General features: G+C 36.2%; 1 protein-coding gene across 1 annotated transcript; it reads right to left on the bottom strand.

The window, feature by feature from the left end:
• Positions 1-5775: 5775 nt before the first annotated feature.
• xkr9 (XK, Kell blood group complex subunit-related family, member 9) lies at positions 5776-12687 on the bottom strand. Its single transcript, XM_067435083.1, has 5 exons — positions 12610-12687; positions 12359-12488; positions 10627-11060; positions 9142-9338; positions 5776-7452 (listed from the first exon to the last, which is right to left on the bottom strand). Exons 3-5 carry the CDS (start codon positions 10920-10922, stop codon positions 6827-6829), a joined length of 1119 nt encoding a protein of 372 aa, XP_067291184.1. The 5' UTR covers positions 10923-11060; positions 12359-12488; positions 12610-12687; the 3' UTR covers positions 5776-6826.
• Between the last annotated feature and the right edge of the window lie 9531 nt (positions 12688-22218).

Raw genomic sequence — 22218 nt, 5'->3', positions numbered from 1 at the left:
AAAAGGGAAATGATCAGTTAGTATGTCATAATTTTAACTAGTTTGTATCTCATTTTGGCTTTAATGTCATAACTATGAGTTTATGACAAAAAAAAATTAATTATTAGTATGGCAGAATTTTGACTTATGTCATCATGACTTTGTATGTCGATTTTGACTTACAGTAGTCATAATTTTTTATCCTAATTATTACACAAAAATAAATTATTAGTTAGTGTCTCTTAATTTTGACGACTTTCCATCTCACAGTATCTCATCATTTTAGCTTTAATGTGATCATTATGACATAGGATGTCATTTTCGACATTTTGTCATAATTTATCTGTTTAATCTCATTATTTAATCTTTTTAGTATGACATAAAAAGTGAAAATGATTAGTGTCATAACTTTCTCATAATCGACTCATTTTTTGAGACTCATCTCATAATTATGACTTTGTATGTCATTTTGACTTTATCTCACAATTATGACTATGTATGGCAATTTTGATTTACATGTCATAATAAATCTCATAATTATGAGATAAAAAGGGAAAGTTGTTACTATGTTATAATTTCAACTACTTTTTTATTTCTTAGTATCTCATCATTTTGGCTTTAATGTCATAATTATGACTTAGTCTGTCAATTTCATCGTTTTTAATGTCAATTTTAACACTGGCATCAAAATATCTTTCTATGTCATATTCTTTACTTTTTATCTCATAGTTATGACTCTGTATGTTAATTTAGACTTTGTATGTCATAAATTTAGACTTTTTTTCTTAAGTTGCAGAAATAGTAGTGACACTTTATGATATAAATAAATAATGTGATTGGACTTAATTAAACTTTCCTCTTTTGCCATTTTTTTAACTGCAAATCTGTCTTAGCACGTGCTCTGTGATTAAAGGACCTGTACCCCTATGTACCACACCGATCGCTCCAGCCGTCCCATTCCGGTGAATTCTCCAGCTATGAGGCAAAACCTCCAGTGTCAGAATCCAGCCTGTGTCGACATTTACAGATTACTGTTGCCGCTAATGTATCTGTGCTTGCAGCCACAAGTCAAGTCATAATAATTAAAGACACGCTGCATCTAAAGCGTGCATTAATCATGTTTTATATGGACTTTGAAGCTCTAATGGGAAACAGCCACCCATACGACTGCCTCTCCACTTTTATTGTGCTTGGACAAATTGTGGTGAGTGTATGCTGTATGGCCCATTTCTGACTGGCTTTTACAGGAAATGGCAATAAGAAAAGCAAAAATAAACTGGAGTGAATCAGGGAGACAGTCGGCGGTTATGCTGTCTTGATTGACTCACCAGACAAAACAAAGCCTGATCTGTGTGAGTGCAATAAAGCACAGCTATCGAGATAATAGTATTGTCAAGATATTACATTTAAATTAAGTTAATCCTTTATCCTCCCCAGCTCAATTTTATTTGTTCAATAGGTTCATTATACTAACTAATTATCAAGATATTTATGGTAAATTAAAATCAGCTCAATTTAAACTGTTCACTAGGCGCAGTAATTCAAGTTTTTATGGAGCATATCAACCAATACACGACAAATTCTGCTTATCCGAAACTGCTAAACTATAAAAATGAGCTGAAACTTTAGACCTGTGCATTTATCATGCACCTTTTTCCATTGACATTGACTTATATTTAAGATTTTCATTAAGACATGATTTACTATTTTATTACTATTTATTGAAGCCATCATGGTGGTCCATATCAGTATTTTCCTTGTGACCGTTTGCTGGTCCTCGCAATGTAGATGACTTCAGGTTTTACTATTCCTGAGGGGACATTTGGTCACAGGCAAAACCTGACCCACATGTTTGCTTCGCTATCTAAAGGGGGACAAATAAAGAGTTCTGTTGTTTTTACATACAGTATAAAGCTAATTGTAAATGCTACATGCTTTCTCTAAACCTAGAAAGCTATGTCTGCTGTAGGCTACAAAACCATGAATATATGCTTCCATGTTTTTTTAAACTACAAAATAATAATAATAATGTGATTTTTACAAATTATAATATTGTATTATTGCAATGTAAAAATAAACTACACTGAATAAATTGTCATATATTACTGAAGACAACATGTTGAAAGAAAAAAATAAATAAAAAAATCTAAAAAAGTGATTAAATCTAACAATTCTTGACCTGCGGGTGCTTTTGACTATGCAGTTTAGCACACCAACGTCTTTATAGAAATATTTTAAAAGAAACTTCATTATAATGGACAGCAATATGTTTAATCATGTCGGGCAACTTAACAGAAACTTTTAGGAAAAAATACTAGGCCGCACTTTTAGGTGGCCTTAGCCTTGTGTAGGCTACTTACATTAAAATAAGTATGTACTTATTGTGTTTTATTGTATTGCAAAACACTTTCGCTGATTTTGAGGTGGGATACACGTAAAGTTAGGGACAGGTGTAGTGATGTGGGTGACGTGTCATCTCTACTTTAAGCTTTAAACTGCACTTCAGAATCCTATGGGTGACTTCACGGACACTACGTCCATTTTATTTTTTTTATTTTTTTGAGGGTGCTTTCACACTAGCACTTTTGGTGTGCACCGGGTTTGATTGGCGTCAGAGTTCGGTTGATTTGGATGATGTAAACGCTGTCTTCTGAACTTGGGTGCGCACCCAACAGTGTAAAAATATGTATGTACACAATTAGTGCATTGTGTCAAATTATTAATTAAAATGTTAGTACATAGTTAAGGCCACCTAATATAAAGTGGGTCCAAAGAATGTACTTTAAACATACACAAAAAAAGTACTATGATATAATATTGCCCTATCTCCAGCATCGCAAAGTCCCCAGGCCCTTTGTTAAATGTTTGTGTATAGGGCCTTTGTTAAATGATTAAATACATATGTCATATGAACACGTTTTTGGATTCAGAGGAAAGATTAGCCTAGAAATCTAGACGTACCCTAGCGTCAGCCAATCTAATCTGCCCGCGAGTGTCGTATAGCAACTCTCAATACCCTTCTGAGCTGTAATCACCTCACTCTTGTTGGGCCAATCACATCGTGTATAGAGTCGGTGGGCGGGGCCATAATGACAACGGAGTTGCGTTTGCATGCTTCTAGTAAACACAGAAACTGGCAAACGGCGGTCTTTCGAATCAGCTTTGACCGTGACTCTGGAAGACTTGGAGTTAAGCTTTTCTCTGAGAAAAGAACAAAGAACGGCACTGAAGTCATTCTTAAAAAGGGAAGATGTGTTCTGAGTTTTGCCGACCGGATACGGCGAATGTTTAATCTATCAACAAGCTCTGTTTCACCTTCGTTGCTCTGGTTAGTGGTAGCACTATGCTATCGCGTGCAGAGGGAGTTTGAAAGACAACCGTTTATCCCGCCCCTCGGATTGAGCCCTGTCTATGGTGAGTTTCCAGACCAAACATCTTGATGTGTCTGGCTTGTCAGGCTAAGGAAAGATCACAATTCCAGAGTTTTTAGCAAAAATGTGCCTATTATGGCGCCACCTTGTGGCAGATTCTCAACATGTATCCACCTTTTTCCTACGCCCCATGAAGCTTTCCATGAATTCTAGGAGTAACAATCAGCAGGGATCATTCTATGAATGCAGTAATGCGCATTTTCAGAATCGGACTGGGCTTTATTCGCCGAGTGTGCACAAATACACAAGGAATTTAATTAATGGGTTTTATTGCTGTGAACATTATGCATTAGCACATGAATGGCATCCAGGCTAGAAAACCCGCAAAAGCTCAATTATTTCCACATCAATATTATGGATGTACTACATATCACCATAGTAATAGATGTCTGTGTTAGGTAACATACATTTCCTTATTAAAAAATGTTCATTAACTATTATTCTTTTGACGTCCTTGATTTGAAATTATTTGCTTCAGTTTTTTTTCTTCAGGGAACAAGGGTTACATACGTAACTGAGATGTTTTGTAAAGAAACTTTACAAAAGAAAGCATGTAATGCTACATGTGTTAGGTCATTGTTTAATGAGTGACGTGTTTGTTGGTTGACAACATTTGCTTGTGTTGAAAAAAAAGCTTTTTTTTTTCTTTTGTTAAAATCAACTTAGATAATTAATGTGGTTGAAATAACATAATATTTTGAGTTTCTATTAATTAATCTCCTTTATTGTATTAACTCATTTCAATGAACTCAGAATTTTAAGGCAACCATGTAACTTACCTTTTTAAGTTAAACCAACAATCATTTTTACAGTGTAGCAATAAAAAAAACAGTAAGATTTTTGATTATGTAATCTTTTGATTAAAGTTTCATGTATGAAATAAAACGCAATGGTTGACGTTTTATTTTAAGGTGACGTAGTTACACGTTACTACTTACTATAGTAATAAAAGTAAATTGTGTATAATTACAAGTAACTCACCCTTAACAAAACCTGGTACACTTTATTTTACAGCGTCCTCTTGACACGTATTAATATCTATAAAATATGCATAATCACATTAAACTAACCCTAAACCAACCCCTATTCCTAACCCTATATAGTAAGTACATGTAGTTGATTAATATAACTCAATAAATATTTGAGTAAGTACAATGTAACTATACGTCACCTTAAAATTACCCGCAAATGTACTTATTATAGCGCCACCTAGTGGCTGACATATGTGTGTGGTGCCTGGGTAGTGGAGGGATTTGAAACCATCCCACCAATTATGAGATATCTGACGTTAGATGACGTTTAAAAAAATTTAGGGCAGAAAAGGAATACAAATTTTCAAAAACAGTACAAATACAATGATTAAATATAGGCCTGGACCCCTAATAATATGCTTTATTTATAAAGCAAATCATTTTTCCAAGTGAAGATATTGCAGCCAAAGGGAATATTTGTCAAATTTAGTTGAGATAGTTGGCTAAAAGTAACTGCAAAAAAGAAAAAGTTAGATTGTGGAGAATAAACCTCCTTCACCATGCAGATGCAAGTTGGGTTTATTTTTTGTGTGGGTGTGTGTGATTTAAATGTCCACAAAGTGTCTAAATACTTTTTGGGGCCACTGTATGTGTGTATGTATACATGAGAAAATCAAAAAGGCCTGCAGCCTGCTGAGCAGTGCTCATGTTTATTTGAAAGGGTACTACCGTTGAATAAATCTGCAGTCTTTCTGTCACGGTGAGCTCACGTTCTCAGCGCAGATGTTCACCTAACAGCACACTGAGGAAATGCTGTGACCGCTTCTCTATTTTAATCCTCTTTATCTTTGCTCTTTTTTCTTCTCTAAATCTTGACTCACTCCACTGGCTTGCACAATATTTTGCTGGTAGTCAAAACAGAAGTGGATTAGTTTATTATCTTTCAATTAGCTCTGAAACAGGCAATCTGTATGATCTCTCAGCCTTTCTCGGTCTCTGTAGACTTAGAGATTGTGAGGGTCAAAGTTCACATCTCCTTCTGCTTTAGACAGACATGCATGTACACATGAAGGACTAATGCATTTTTTGTAAAATCATTTTGCATTCAATTAACAGTGGCATTATAGACTTCAATAAAATGCGGATACAATACCTTTATTGCAAAAAGCAATAAAATGTACAGTAAAACAAGTAGTGTGTTATGACAAAGATCATGTACAGTACAGTCAGTAAATTTCAGCAAGTCGGCATGATGGCAGCAAAATCTCCAGTTGTATGAGGCAGTATAATTTAGGCAAGAGGAATGTTTTTTTTTTTTTTTTTTTTTTTTTTGAACAACAGTGCCATCTTGTGTCAGCGTTATTTCAGTGGTAGTGATTGAACTTCTAACAGAAAGCTGAGGCAGGGTGCAAATTCTGGTGTGTAAAAATATAGGCTATACAACATTTGAAAGTTTGGGGTTAGTAAGATTATTTAAAATAAATCATATATATTAGATACATTTATATTTTATTTAGCACGGATGGATTAAACTTATCAAAGGTGACAGTCAAGGCATAATGTTACAAACGACTTCAATTTCCAATCATTGCTGCTCCTCTTTTGATCTTTTCATCACAGAATCCTAAAAAAAAAATCACGTTCCACAAAAACATTAAGCAACACAGCTGTTTTTACTGTTGATAATAATAACTAGAAACTTAAGTTTAGTGGGACAAACTTTTATTTTGGCTTGACAAAGCCTTGTCTGAAAATGTGAAAGTTGTATATGCTTCCTAGCGTGTTTCATCATGTCGCTAACACGTTTTATATATTACATATTTACAGATGTTAGCATGTCTTAGCATGTGTTCATTATTTAGCATTTTGCTAGCATGTTTGTAGCAGGTTTAGTATACATTGCTAGCATAAATATGTTGCAAACATTTGAGCACACCCATTACATATTGCAGAGATTGCTAACATGTGGTAGCGTGTTTTAGCACAATACTAGCACGTTTTAGAATGTTGTTAGGAATGTTTAGCACATTGCATGCGTGAATTAGCACTTTGCTAGCATGATTTATCACATTGTTAGCATAAATTAGCAGGTTTTAGCCAACATAAGAAATGTTTCTCAAGCACCAAATCATATGTCTGAAGACTGTAACGTGATGGCTGCTGATATATAGTTTTAATATCAGTAATAAATACACATTTTCACAAAAAAAATCTAAAATATATCATTATTTTGAATTGTAATAGTATTTCACAATATTATTCAGCAAAAATACAAATGCATCATTTTGACAAGTTCAGTGACACCTGTGAGGTTCACCGTTTTATACCTGAAAAATCAGATATCATTGCTTAGCAGCTTTTTAAACATTGATCTTTTGTACTTTAACAATATATATATATATCGTTAACCAAGTTAATTATGATTTATGATGATCTATTTGATTGTTATATTTGTAAAAATTTATCAAAACGTGTTTTTGTCTCTGCTTCCAGTATGCCCATTCCATCGGGCTCATCTGCCGCACGTCCACGAGGGTGCAGGAGGCTGTAATAGAGTCCCAGAAAACCCAATCCGAGTGAATTTGACATTAATATAAAAAACATAATGGGCAGGAAATAGTCAGTCCTTTCAGACTCTGGCTTGAGCAGAAACAACAAAATAGGTGCAGCAAGATTTTGACAAACACTTACAATATAATACATAGTCATGGGGACTTTGGTGTTCTCTCCTTTAATGTTAAAGAAGGTAAAAACGAGGATAACTCCAACAATAGCTCGATAAAGATATTCAAGGACTCGTGAAGTGCAGAATTCGGTCTCCTCCACAAATGCCCAGATGGTTCCCACCAGCCATACGAAGGCCATTGCTAGAGTAGTGAAGGTGGAAAGCATGATGAAGAGGGTGAAGCTGAGGATTCGAGGGGTTATGGTAAATATTTTGTAGAACAAGTAGACAGCTGTTGGGATTCCAGATGGCATCTCATTAATGTGAGTTAGAGAGCGCCGTAAACAACGCCGATAATCCACCGTGGCCCAGGCTATGTTGATGAAAGACACGGCCATGCTAATGTCTAAAAAAGAGATTTTATTTTATTATAAATCAGTCTGATTACATGGTTAACAACAAACTGTTTGTCTTGTGCGCTGATATAGGCACTTACACTCTGCAGTGATGCCATAAAACAACTAATTTGGGTTACACAAAGAACAGTTCTTAAAAGTACCATTTTAATAATCCAAAGAACCATTTTCTTTAAAGAACATGTTATTGAATGGAAAAGTTCCATGAATGATTCAGGCTCACACTATTAAAACGTTTGGGGTCTATAAGAATTCAAAAGATTATGTTTTTGAAAGAAGTCTCCTTGCCAAGGCTGCATTTATTTGATCAATAAAACAGTAAACATATCTTATATCTTAATAATTTTTAATAAATAAATTGTATTTATGTGATGTTAAAGCTGAATTTTCAGCATCATTACTGCAGTCTTCAGTGTCACATGATCCTACACTCTTAAAAATAAAGGTTCATTGGGGTTCTATATAGGGTTCTTTACTAAACTCCAAAGAACCTTTTATGCTGATGAGAAAGAACCCTTTTTGTCACAAAGGTTCTTGGCTATTATTCATTCTATTACATTATTCTGCAACATTTTGTAGTTGTAATTAAATTATTGTTTATTAAACTGATTTTTTGAGGAGACTGAAATGGCACTGAAACACTGAAATGGCACTCTTCCTGTGATTGATTTAACTAAATAAAATGAGATAATATATATACATTTTCTAACCCCCATACAGTATCTTAAATTTTGTGATCATTCACATGCATTCATAAGGCATTTGAACACACTAAATAATGCAGTGAGATATTTGTCAGTAATTTGAAATATTTAATCCGGAAAAGACAAAACAAATGATAATGAATGAACCCCTAAAAAGTTCCATAAAGAACCTTTTTCCAGGTTACAAAGAACCTAAAGTGTTCTTTTGATTGAACCCTTAAAAAGGTTTCTATATAGAACATTTTCTTCTAAGAGTGTAGAAATAATTCTAATATACTGATTTGGTGCTTTAAGAAACATTTATTATTGATATGATTAAATCAGGATTCTTTGATGTATATAATCTCCAGCATTAATTTGAAATATAAATCAATGTAACAATTTAAATGTCTTTAGCCTACTATCACTTATGGTGTCTTTTAAAAAAACATAATCTGAATTTTTGAACAGTGTAAACTGTGGATATGTTGGGGAAATCTACTTTTAAAAGTAATGCATTACTTCATAAAAAGTAACAAATTGCGGTACTTAGTTACTTTTTATGGAAATGCTTTTGGGTTATTTTTTCGCACGGCTCGGCTCCTGTGTTTTTGTTTGTTTTATAAAAAATAAACAAAAGATCTAGTTTTGACAAATGTAAAAGCCCTTTCACACCAAAAGTGAAATGAACAAGCCTCTGGCTGATGCCAAGTCAGGCACAGTTCAAACAAACATTTCAGCTTCTGGATTGCAGAAAAAAAAAGAGGTTTTTCTAGTCATTTTTGCTTATTGAATGGTATTTTATTTTTCAATAAATGGGGGAAAAAGCTACTTACATTACTTATTTGAAAAAGTAACTCAAATATTTTGTTATACATTTAAAAGTAAAGTGTTTCTTGTTACTTGAAAAAAGTAATCTGATAACATAGCTTGCATTGCTTGTAATGTGTGTGTGCGGCAGTGCACGTATAATGCTTGCATATGTGCAGGACTTACATTGCAGATTAGATCGATGGTTGTGCTCCAGTATGATATAGACCTGCAGAACAAGTTGAGGAACGCTCTCCAAGAACGTCTCAAACATGCGGAGCATGCTCAGATCCGTAGCGAGCCCAAAAAGGCATAACTGCTCCTCCTCTTTATTCTGTCCTGAACACAGGACTTTCAAACTCTTCTTCAAGAGATTGTAATACCTTAGAGTAACAGACAGATTGATTGATCAACTCAATTTGGAATTTCCTTCCACCCTTATTTTTAAGAACTAGTTCCCCCGCATTATCTTCAGTCTTTTAAAAAAGACTAATTCATCTTCAGTCATCATTTTTCTCACCCTCAAGTCTTTTCTCTGGAAGCTTTTTTCCATCAAACACACACTCTCACACACACACACACACACACACACACACACACACACACACACACACACACACACGTATGTTTTTGTGACATATATGGTTTTTATCAAGTGGGGACATGGCCAATGTCCTCATATTCCACCCTCTCCTTGTAATACCTGTGTCATACCCATGTCATTATACACATTTATCACAATAACATCCCCCCCCACCCCACCCCACACACACACACACACACACACACACACACACACACACACACACACACACACACACACACACACACACACACACACACACACACACACACACACACACACACACACACTCACACACTCACACACACACACATATTGTGTGAGCCTGTTTATGTGGTTTATGAGGACACAAATGTGTATAACTACATGGGTATTACACTGGTATTACTCTATAAATGTGGTTTATGAGGACATATCAAATGTCCTCATAATTCAAATGGCCTTAAAAACATACTAAATGATGTTTTTTTGAGAAAGTAAAAATGCAGAATGTTTCCTGTGATGGGTAGGTTTAGTGGCAGAGGCAGTGTAAGGGGATAGAAAATACGGTTTGTACGGTATAAAAACCATTACGCATATGGAGAGTCCCTGTAAACCACATAGACCAACATGTGTGTGTGTGTGTGTGTGTGTGTGTGTGTGTGTGTGTGTGTAATTACAACTTTTTATCTGACAATTCAGACTTTTTTCTTGTTTATCTCATAATTATTTTATCTTGCAATTATGAGTTTATATTGCGTAATTGTGACTTTCTCCAGAATTTTGAGATATAAACTTGCAGTCGTACGTTTTAAAGTCCGACTTGTGACATGTAAGTTTTGTTCTTGCAATTGCAAGAAAAAAGACCGAACTGTGAGTTGTGACTTTCCTTTGGACCCCATTGACTTTCATTATATGAACAAAACAGCTGAAGCATTCGTCTAAATATCTTCTCTTATGTTCCACCAAAGAAAGAAAGTCATACAGGTTTGCAAAGACATGAGAGGGAGAAAATGATGGTTGAATGCTCATTTTTGGATGATTTCTCATTCATTTTTAGATATTAGATTCATGCCGTTTGAATGCTTAATAAATTAGCATGACATTACCTGGTAAAAAGGCCTATCTGCAGTACATGTATCCCAATCAGATTGCAAGTGGACAGAGCCTTGTAACCTCCAGCGTTTTCCTCATCATCTTTGAACCATGCATAGCTGAATATCTGTATGCATACAGATCCGACAAGAACAAACGCAAGAGTCAGTGCGGCCCAGGTCACGTAACCGCTTCTAAAATACTGCACAGATAACAACAGGTCTGATCCAATGTCTCCTAAATAAAAAACTAATCCAAAAACGGTGCATAGCCATCGAAAAGGGGAAAATCTCCTTTCAGTAGATGTCATTGTGGTTTATGGCATTTAATAAACGCTGATGGCAGATTGTGCTTGTTAATGCTGAATATGTAGATAGACATTTGGTTTCTGTCAACGAGAACAGCTGGATGAGTCATTCCCTTCTTGTCTTCATCCAAAACTGATAACCTGTATAGAATAAAAGAGAGAGAACAGACGGACATCAATACATTGTAGAATGTTTGACATCTGAACTGAATGAATGAACCAGCTTGATGTAAAGACTTCTTATTGATTCAGTTCTTTAAGTGTCATGTCATGTTATCTGAATGTGTCTCTGTATTTATGTTTTGGACTTTGTCCAGTACAAGTCAGTACCCAATGCCTGATTAATGATAACATTATGTAATGTGTACAAAATGTGCAGCACACTATCATAACCACATTTTCCCATTTAAAAATATTTATCAAAAGTACATTTTTATAGAGGGCCTGAAATGTCATTCATTTTTATGTTCTTAAACTATTTCAAAATGGCACTTTACATAAGATTTCATTCATCAACATTAGTTCAACACGTTATGTTTTACAGCATTTATTGGCCTTTGTTCATTTTAATTAATAAAAATGCAACTGTTCATTAACTATGTTAACATATATAATTTAGATTTTATGATTGTATCAGTAAATGTTGAGTTTAAGATTGATAAATGCTTTTGAAGTATTTTTCATTGTTAAAGGATCATAGTCCACCCGAAAAAAAGAAAAGAAAATTGTCATTACTTACTCATCCTCACGTTGTTCCAAACCTGTATGAGTTTCTTTCTTCTGGTGAACACAAATGAAGATATTTTAAAGAGCCAAACAGTTGACGGTAGCTTAGCCATTAACTCCCATAGTAGGTTAAAAAAAAACTACTATTGATGTCAATAGCTACCTTCAGCTGTCTGGTTACCAACATTCCTTAAAATATCTTCCTTTGTGTTCTCAAACAAAACAAAAACTCATACAGGTTTGAAACAACTTGAGGGTGAGTAAATGATGACCATTTTCACTCCTATTTTAAATATCCTTTTAAGCAATAAAGTTAATGTTAAAAATTAAACCTTATTGTAAACCTTATTCACATTTATGTTTTTCTTTTACTTTAATGCAAAGCACTTTCAGTTTTCATTTGTCTATAAAAAATAGTCTTACCAGGTCTATGTGAAATTTATGTATAAAATACTATCAAATGTTAACATTTACTATATTAAAGAAAACATCCTGAAAGTACTTAAATCATTACTGTTAACATATTGTGAAACACATAAGCACATTTGACATAAACAGTAGGACAAAATGTATTTTCTAAGCCTTGTTATCCAGTGGGTAATACTGTCAAGCCATAAACTGCCACTTTACAATGTTCCCGAGTGTAATATTAAATCAGCATATTTACTCTCATTAGCTATTAGTTCAAATTGTAAGTCCAATTCAAAACTTACCAGAGTTTTCATTCTTCTGCTTGCTCAGTTGCAGTGGCGACAAGACTCTGGTTTCTCGATTCTAGACAGTATGACATTTCTCATCATTCCAATGACGGTTGTAAACCACACCCATCTGAACTAACAGTGGCTGTGTGATGTAATACGCACCCAAATATGTCTTTAGTTATATATTGTTTGTAAGCCAACGAGTTATCACAGCAATTATTCATTCCCTGACACTTTGAATACAGAACCAAAAGAAGAAACACCTGCTATTCTCAGAATTACACTCAGTCTCAGCCCTTCTATTCTTCGCAACCAGGAAATAACTGCATTCTGGTCATTGCTTAGATCCTGAACTGAAACTACCATTTAACTATACCATCAAACAACAAGTGCTGTGTTGTGGGTTTGGCCATTGAACAAAAATGAAACACAGGAAATGGCTGCTTTTGATATGCTGCTTTACAAGTTCTACAATAATCAGCAGACTTCCTAGTAACTGTACTTCATGTCGCAAAGGCTTAGAGGTTATTTCACCCCCTTATTAAAAGCTAGTTTTCCCCATTGCCAAAAAATTACAATCAACTTAGATGTTTAAGTAATGTCAACTTAAATTACATTCAATTTACTTTTTTTAAGTCATTTTGATGAATTAAAGCAATATAAAAACATCTGTTGTCATAACCTTGATCATATAATTTTTTTGGAAGCGGCTAGTAATTGATAGTGTAAATAATTGTGAATGTAATTAATTGTAAGTGTAAATGTAATCTGCATCCATTTAATAATTTAAATAAATATAAATTTAAATAAATTTAAATATAATTCACACAATTTATGGTGTAAATAGAATATATCACTATTTTCACTTAGTAAATAGAAACTAGCTATTTGCACTTAGTGTAAATATCATCTATTGGTGAGAAAATATGTTTTTCTCACTGAGTGTAAATCTAGCGATAGATGCTATTTACACCAAGTGTTAATAGCAACATTCTATACTCACCTAAAGAATTATTAGGAAGACCTGTTCAATTTCTCATTAATGCAATTATCTAATCAACCAATCACATAGCAGTTGCTTTAATGCATTCAGGGGCGTAGTCCTGGTCAAGACAATCTCTTGAACTCCAAACTGAATGTCAGAATGGGAAAGAAAGGTAGTGATGGCGAAGTGAAGCTTTCTGAACCAGTGAAGCTTTCAGCACAGTTGTATCAGAAAAAGGTTCATTACTCGAAGCTTTTCAAGTCAGAGCTCAACAAGGACCTCTGCTGTTGAAAGTGAGGGAAAGCGCTGTGTCGCAAAATGTTTTGCAACCGACGCATTATCTAGAAGCAAAAAGTGAATTAATGGATTGATTAATACATTAATGAATTAATCAATATATTATATATGACATTATATGACACAACCTGTTCCATTGCATACTCCTAGTAACTTAAACCAATAAAGATATGATTTTGTATTGTGAATGTGAACATTTTTCCTGTTTGTAAACAAATAAAACTCACGAATAAAGGAAGTATGCTAAATAAATGACTGCACACAAGGAAAAACACACACACTTTCACATGATTGGATAGGCCTATACTTGTCTCTAATGTATGAAGTCATAGGCTAGTGCAGATTAAATAAATAAATACATAAATAAATATATGCAGCAGAACAAAAGCCAAATAAATGATCAACCTTATTGGGCGAAATCAAATGAAAGTGTTCCCACATTTCAGAACGCCCTCTCTTTGCAGCAGGTTCCATAACAAACTCGCGCAATACAAAAAACCTGCTCAATGCAACGCAATACACCTCAACAACCCACAAAGGCACGCCCTGTGTCGCGCATTTTTAAACCTTTCTGAATCAGTCACGTGGGTGTTTGTGAAACGAAGCTTCGGACGTCATTGGTCACGTGGTTTTGATAGAACGAATCAAGCATCGATACAAAGCTTCACAGAAAATTGTTTCATTTTTTTGACATACGCTTCGGAGCTTTGGTGTCACTGTTAACATCACTAAAGAAAGGTGATTTAAGCAATTTTGAGCGTGGTTGTTGGTGCCAGACGGGCCAGTCTGAGTTTTTCACAGTTGGCTCAGTTACTGGGATTTTCACGCACAACCATTTCTAAGGTTTACAAAGAATGGTGTGAAAAGGGAAAAACATCCAGTATGCAGCAGTCCTGTGGGCAAAATTGCCTTGTTGATGCTAGAGGTCAGAGGAGAATGGGCCGACTGATTCAAGCTAATAGAAGAGCAACTTTGACTGAAATAACCACTCGTTACAATCCGAGGTATGCAGCAAAGCATTTGTGAAGCCACAACCTTGAGGTGGATGGGCTACAACAGCAGAAGACCCCACCGGGAACCACTCATCTCCATTACAAATAGGAAAAAGAGGCTACAATTTGCACAAGCTCACCAAAATTGGACAGTTGAAGACTGGAAAAATGTTGCCTGGCTACATATCATCATGTTGAATTAGATTTATCTCTCGTTGTCTGAGAAAATGCGCCGAAAGCTTGTCAGATTTTACTTTCACTTTCTGTAGTGAATAATTGACTGGGTTTGAGATTGCGTTTGCACATTGTGTGATATCCACTGACTCGCGTTCATGAATTAAAACGGAAAAAGAAAAAAGGAAAAAAAAAGACAACATGACATTGTGTCGAGATGGACAACGGTTCCCACTTCCCGTCATAATAAGATTAAGTAGGCTTAATATTAATTAATATTAAATACAAGTAAGTAAGTAAGTAAGTAAGTAAATAAATAAATAAATAAATAAATAAATAAATAAATAAATAAATAAATAAATAAAGTGTGAAAGTAAAACAAGTAGCCCTAAATTAATGATCAACTAGCTAAATTAATAAGAGGCACTGGATATGCTATACACGGTGGTTTGGAATACTAATGATCCATTTTACAACACAAAATGGAGGCACAACAGTTTACTTAATTTCTGTTATTTGATAGCTGCCTACATAACCTAAATATCTCCCTCTTTTCGTTTTCTTCCTTGCTGCTTTTAAAAATTAAATGGTTAAACTTCTGCTTTCGCGCAGGCGCAGTGAGGGAAAATAGGGCAATCAGTTCGTGGCTTTGCTTCAGATGTGCGATAACCTCATGAGGGGCGTCCAGAATTTCTGGCACGCCAGAAATTCATCCGACCATCTGATTCCCATTTGGGAGAGGTTTGTCGCCTCTCGTTTCCCCCTGTACACTACACTGCACTTCACGACAAATGACGCATATGCCCAGCTTTAGTGCCAATTTGGCATCGGTTAAATGCCACGGCCTATCTGGGCATTGTTTCTGACCATGTCCATCCCTTTATGACCACCATGTACCCATCCTCTGATGGCTACTTCCAGCAGGATAATGCACCATGTCACAAAGCTCAAATCATTTGAAATTGGTTTCTTGAACATGACGATGAGTTCACTGTACTAAAATGGCCCCCACAGTCACCAGATCTCAACCCAATAGAGCATATTTGGGATGTGGTGGAACGGGAGCTTCGTGTCCTGGATGTGCATCCCACAAATCTCCATCATCTGAAAGATGCTATACTATCAATATGAGCCAACATTTCTAAAGAATGCTTTCAGCACCTTGTTGAATCAATGCCACGTAGAATTAAGGCAGTTCTGAAGGCGAAAGGGGGTCAAACACAGTATTAGTATGGTGTTCCTAATAATCCTTTAGGTGAGTGTATTTATACTCAGTAAAATAACATTTTCTTAGCGATAGATGATATTTACACAAGTGCAATGTTTTTTAGTTTCTATTTACTAAGTGAAAATAGTTTTATATTGTATTTACACCATATAAAAGTAGCAGTTATTTGCCATATAAATAGTAATTAGCCTACATGTAATTTATCATTTATTTTGACAGATACATACTATTTGCACCTCAGTGTTCTACATTACCAGGATGCAGTAATAACAGTGTGAATTATTATTTTTATTTAAATGTTTTAATGGATGCAGCCTTAAAGAAACACTAAAAGCCCTCCCTACACCTATCCCTAAAGGGGGTCGCACACAGGACGGGAAGTCTTTAAGTCTTTAAAATTCAAACACATTGTTTTCAATGAATACACACACTGGTGGTGGCATTTGGCGCCTGTCCGCGGCGATTCAGGAAGGTTTTGAAAATCTATTTATTTTTTTACAACACCAGCAAAGATCGTTTATTCCAGCGCGTGTGCAGACAGAGTTGCCATGTTTTTACAACAAAACCCTCCAACTACTAGCCCTAAACTATTCTACTATTCTAACTATTCCCTAACTTCTCGGGGGGTTCTCCGGGGAAAAAAATGGCGTTTGTGGGATAAAATGTGTGTAATTTTGGCAAGGTTGCCTGCTGAAATTCGCACTCATGGGTCTATATATCACATAATAGTCGCTTCAACCCGCGGACATAGAAAACAACCCGCGGGGAAAAAAACGCGGACTTGGCAACACAGTCCAGTTGAGCTCTGTTGACGTCGTTTCGTTGCTCTGATTGGTTGTAGGTCTATCCAATTGAGGTCTTTCCTGGTTCGGTTAAAACAATCCCCATAATCACAGCCCAATGGAGCAGTTTCAGACTCATATTCTGACTAGAATTGAGTATGACCACGTAAGGCTACATGGCCCCTTCATTCCAATAAAACTCTTTATCTTTCAGCATACCAATGATGAGTGAGTTTGTTTTTGAGGAACTTGACTGTCTAGCACAGTCCTGACCTTAACTGAATTAGTGCAATTAGTGAATAGTCAAAAAAATGAAGGATTAAGAATGGGATGTAAGGATTTAAACAGTACAGCGCATCAGCTGAGGACACACCCTACAGTGGGACACACATCTAAATCAGTAATGACAAATAAGAAACACCATGGGAGGCGTCAATTTAAATGTATGCCAAAGAAGTGTTGTATGTACAAGAAGTGTTTTTTTATTTGTATTATTAAGAATTAAAAATAAGTAGGCTATAATATAATAAAATATTAGGCCTATTATAAATAAAATAAAAGTAAAATATCATATAATATAATATTCTTTTAAAAAATAAGATGAAATGCAAAATGATGAATTTTAAATAAAACATACTATGATTAACAGCCTCAGATAGTTACAAGTCTCAGTAGGTATGTCTTTAAAATAAAAAATAAAAATAAAAAAATCCCTGTGGAGAAAATAAAACACTTTGAAAATAGTTTTTAGTTATGACTTTTTTTTTAATTGATTTTGTCCATTTAGTCTTGTAACAAACACAATGTGATTTCCGTTGATCGAGATCTGGCAGTAACAGCTAATTTTTCCTCTTGGGAAAGTGATTTGCTCACAGTTTTTCCTGCTCGTGAAATCCCTCATATGCCAGCGAACCAATGAGAATGTGGGACAGTGATGACGATACAGAACAACAGTGTAGGCACCAAAGCCACCGTGAACCCACATACCCAGAACAAAAGATTTGAAGAAAATTACGGTTGTTTGGCAAATAAATAAATGACAGATAGAGATGACAGAGGACTCGCGCAAAGACATGAGCCAGCTTATGGGGGCTCAGGTCCCGCATGCCTCGCTCTCTCCAAATAGAGAAGCTTTTGCCATTGCTCTTCACTCAGAAGGACTAGCACCCCTCGTTTGAAGCGAACAGAAGCGTCTTATTTGGTGGTATGGATGAAGACCTTCATGATGAAAGCTTGTCATTGACGGCCTCTGAAGGCGAATCCTCTGAAGGATTGATCAGGCTCCGTCGATGACCCTGCCCTTCCGCCTCAGACCGGGAAAATCAACGTCAGGGGGGCTGTTGAAGAGCTCTGTCTCGACTGGTCTTTACCAGAAGCCACCTTGATGAATGGTTCCTGGCGGGGGGATCACTAGGCCCCTCGTCAGCAAGCAGCACGTTTTTTCGCTGAAGTTAGCGATGAACTAACAAAGTCCTAGCTCTTCCTGCCTACGCACTTCTGCTTCTGCAGCGCTCTCGACCTTAGATGGCGCGGAGGAAAAAGGGGTATGAAAAACGACCCCCCAGAGGAAGCAGTGGCCGTGCATCTCTGCCCACCCACTGCCATTGAATGGAAGGCCAAAGTGTCACATCCATCAAAGCTGTGCAGAATAACTTCAGCTCTCGCCAGCCATGCTTACGCCTCCGCTAGTCAGGCTGCCTCAGCCCTGCACACCATGGCGGTCCTCCAGGTGTTCCAGGGGACACTCCTGTGCTCTGGACCAGAGTCTGGAAGAGTCTGGACCAGACCGACAGCCTTCCGCGATCTGCGCAGTGCCACTGACCTGGCTCTTCGTGTCATAAAGTCCACCACCCAGGCTATTGGAAGGACATTGGCCAGCTTGGTAGTGCTTGAGTGCCAGCTGTGGCTCAACTTGACGGATATCAAGGACCTGGATAAGACCGCCTTCCTTGACTCCCCCATCACTAACACTGGTCTCTTTGGCCCCGCTGAGAATGGCTGCGCTGAGCGCTTCACTGAGGCGCAGAAGTCTTCGCAGACCATGCAACACCACAATCGCTTAGACATCATTTTGCTCCAGCGTATCCACAATGGCGGACAGCTTGAGCTCGCTCAGGGCGGGTCTGAGAGGAAACGCTGCTTGTCAATCAACGTCAAAGGGAGGGGAGTCCGATCGTGTGACGCCACACATCGAACGGCTTGATTTCAGACAAGTGAAAAAATAAAAGGAGATTAAAAAAAAAAACACTTGATGGATTTTTATCATTATAGGATGGTTGTGTACAGTCGCTACCAACACACATTGCTGTATAATCAACTTGTAAAAGTGCATGTACCATTATATGACCCCTTTAACAAAGTTTGCATATTGCCATGCCTTCAAGCTATGGTCCACACATCGGCAAGCTCGGCTTATAGCTCTGCACTATGTTGGCTGTGCACTGCGTTTTAAAATAAGGGCTTCAATATTTTGAGAAAAGGAGTTTTCGCATAGCGTGTAGCAAAACGCAATACTTGTTCCCGTTCTCAGGGAACAGAGGTTACGTGAGAAACCGTTGCTCTAATGTGTAATAAAACATAATACATTAAAGGGTTAGTTCACCAAAAAAAATTCAATTTTCTCATTATTTCTTACACTCATGTCATTTGACACCCATAAGTCCTCTGTTCATCTTCAGAACACAAATGAAGATATTAGTGTTGAAATCCGATGGCTCAGATAGGCCTTCATTAACACCAATGTCATTTCCTACTAAAGACCACTAAAGACGTCGTTACAAAGCCCATCTCTCTACAGTGTTTCTTAAATCATTTTATGAAGTGACGAGAATAGTTTTTGTGTGCAAAAAACCTAAATAACGACTTATATAGTGTTGTCCTATTTCGAAACACTGCTTTGTAAAGCTTCGGAGCTTTATGAATCAGTGTATTGAATCAGCGTTTTGGATCGCCAAAGTCACGTGATTTCAGCAGTATGGCTGTTTGACACGCGATCCGAATCATGAATTGATACGCTGATTCATAATGCTCCAAGGCTTCAGGAAGAAGTGTTTTGAAATCGGACCATCACTATATAATTATTTTTTTAAAAAATTGCGCACAAAAACTATTCTCATCGCTTCAGAAAATTATTATAAAACCACTAGTGAGATGGGCTTTGTAACGACGTCTTTAGTGCCTTTTATGGCTCTTGAGAGAGGAAATTACTTTGGTGTCAATGAAGGCCTTTCTGAGCCATCGGATTTCAACAAAAATATCTTCATTTGTGTTCCGAAGATGAACGGAGGTGATAAACGAGCCTGGAGCCTGGAGTCTGGAACGGCATGAGTAATTAATGACATGTTTTCATTTTTGGGTGAACCCTTTAAAGCGCATTTGGTTTTTCCATGATTTAAAACCGTAAATCGAGGGTATAATGCGGGTATGATGTCATAGGTGATGCACAGACACGGTCTGTGTCCTGGTTAAAATTTCTTATTTCTCTGGATTTAAACATTCTTGGAAACATTCAGGATAGTGTAAGTAGCCTACACAAGTCAACATATTTAACATTGTTCCCTGTGTTTTATATTGTGCCTTTAATATTTTACAGAAATGTAATGCCAATGTCCATTATTAACAAGCATGTGTTTATTAGATATACATATATCTCTGTTTATTTTTTATTAATTTGATCCACTATAGACGGTTTCAACGGTAACAACATAAACAAACGCTACTGCGCATGCGCGCTTTTGTGGCCCAAACTTAACTTCCGGTAGACATCAATAACACCAGAGGATGCGTTATCTTTCTTATGCGTTAGCATCTTTAATTTTGATTGTGCACCATTATCTTAATGTATAGATTTTTTTTTTGTTTCAGCATGTTTATTATAAATAATCTCCCATTTATGTCTTTAATATAGAGTGGGAAAACGCCCCACTTAAAGGGTAGGTCACCCAAAACTGAAAATCCTGTCATTCATTACTCACCGTCACGTTGATCCCAGAGTTTCCGCTAGAAAAAAATGGTGCCGGACATTTTGATGATATGCCGGTCAAAAACTCCTGAAAGCAGTTTATGTAACTTAAAAAAAAATGACCATGTTTATTAGCCGAACTTTCAAATAGACGGAAAAAAAACATGAACGTCCGATTGGCGTCAATCAACTAATTTTTTAACTTATAGGCGTAATTTGCGGGTGGGACAGGTGGGACATGTCCCTACCACTTTTTTTAAAACATCTTGCTTCACGGATTTACCTAACTAATACAAACAATGCAGTTCAATGCAGCAAACGCGGCTCATGCAATCTTCACACAGACGAGCGCTTTAATCTAACGCTTAACGCCGTTGCAGAGACTTTCTGTTTGTTCCGGTCAGATCGCGAAACAAAACGCACAAAAACTGTTCCTGCTCTTGATGTACAACCACTGATGGTATTCGGTTTTGATGAGAGAAAAAATAGACCACGAGGGCAGATTAGAAACGAGAACTTCTGACAAGTTTAACAGACTAGACCAGTGATTAAACAAAGTGTGCAAATCTATTTGCCTTTATTCACGTGAAAAATCTTTAGATGCAATAATTAAACGCAATTAATAAATTTAATTATAAACTCAGTATGTCTCATTTAGTTGGTAACATTTAAATTGGCCACCGTGTGAAATGACAAAATCATATAATATAACAGTACAGCTACTGATAACTACAAGCAGGTAAGCACTACAAGATGTTTTTGAAATCATTAGAGAAAACGACCATGTGCTTATTTAAATCTTTTCGTTTCTACACATATTAGGCTATTCCTCATGTCTGTGAGGCAAGCCTGCCGAGTTTCAGTTTGAGACGCGCTTCGGTTCATGATGAAAGCGATGGCTTCCGCGACCTAGTCTACTTATTTATTTCTTATTAATTAAATACATGCAATTAACCGAATAACCCTTTATTAAAATTAAGAGACAATTTGTACAAAACGAAAGAAAGGCTTTTTACAAAACAAAACTTAATATTAAACTAAATATAACCACCAAAATCATTTCTGACCCACTCGCATCTTTGCACTTATAGCCTATCATAATCAGATGAAATCTAAAAATAATATTATAATATTTAAACATAAATATGAAGAAAAAAAAACATTGTTTAATGGCTACAACAAGTATAGTAAGCTACAGATTTATGTCATGTCTGAGCTGGATTTGAACGAACATAATTTTACCGGTGGGTTCACAGTAGCCTATATAAATGCATGCGCACTCGCCTTTCAATTATGCAATGCGTCGGCATAACATGTTTCTTTGTTTCATAATATAAGAATAATGTTGGGAAACTTGTGTCATGTGCTCTCTGCTTGATTTTTAATATTTATATCATGTTAACCAAGAATAGTACGTCAAAATGTATTTCTACTGAGTAGTGCGCCATACAAA

Source organism: Pseudorasbora parva, chromosome 24 (assembly GCF_024679245.1).
Source record: "Pseudorasbora parva isolate DD20220531a chromosome 24, ASM2467924v1, whole genome shotgun sequence".
Taxonomy (NCBI): Eukaryota; Metazoa; Chordata; class Actinopteri; order Cypriniformes; family Gobionidae; genus Pseudorasbora; species Pseudorasbora parva.
The sequence above is the reverse complement of the archived record's forward strand: the minus strand, read 5'-3'. Positions and strand labels throughout refer to the sequence as shown.

Bases quoted from the DNA above. Each gene is read 5' to 3' on its own strand.
- xkr9 (XM_067435083.1), bottom strand. From the start codon at position 10,922: ATGACATCTACTGAAAGGAGATTTTCCCCTTTTCGATGGCTATGCACC. The intron at 9,339-10,626 runs GTAATGTCATGC...TGTTACTCTAAG, and splicing joins CAGATAGGCCTTTTTACCAG to GTATTACAATCTCTTGAAGA. The intron at 7,453-9,141 runs GTAAGTCCTGCA...TCTCTTTTTTAG, and splicing joins CCATCGATCTAATCTGCAAT to ACATTAGCATGGCCGTGTCT.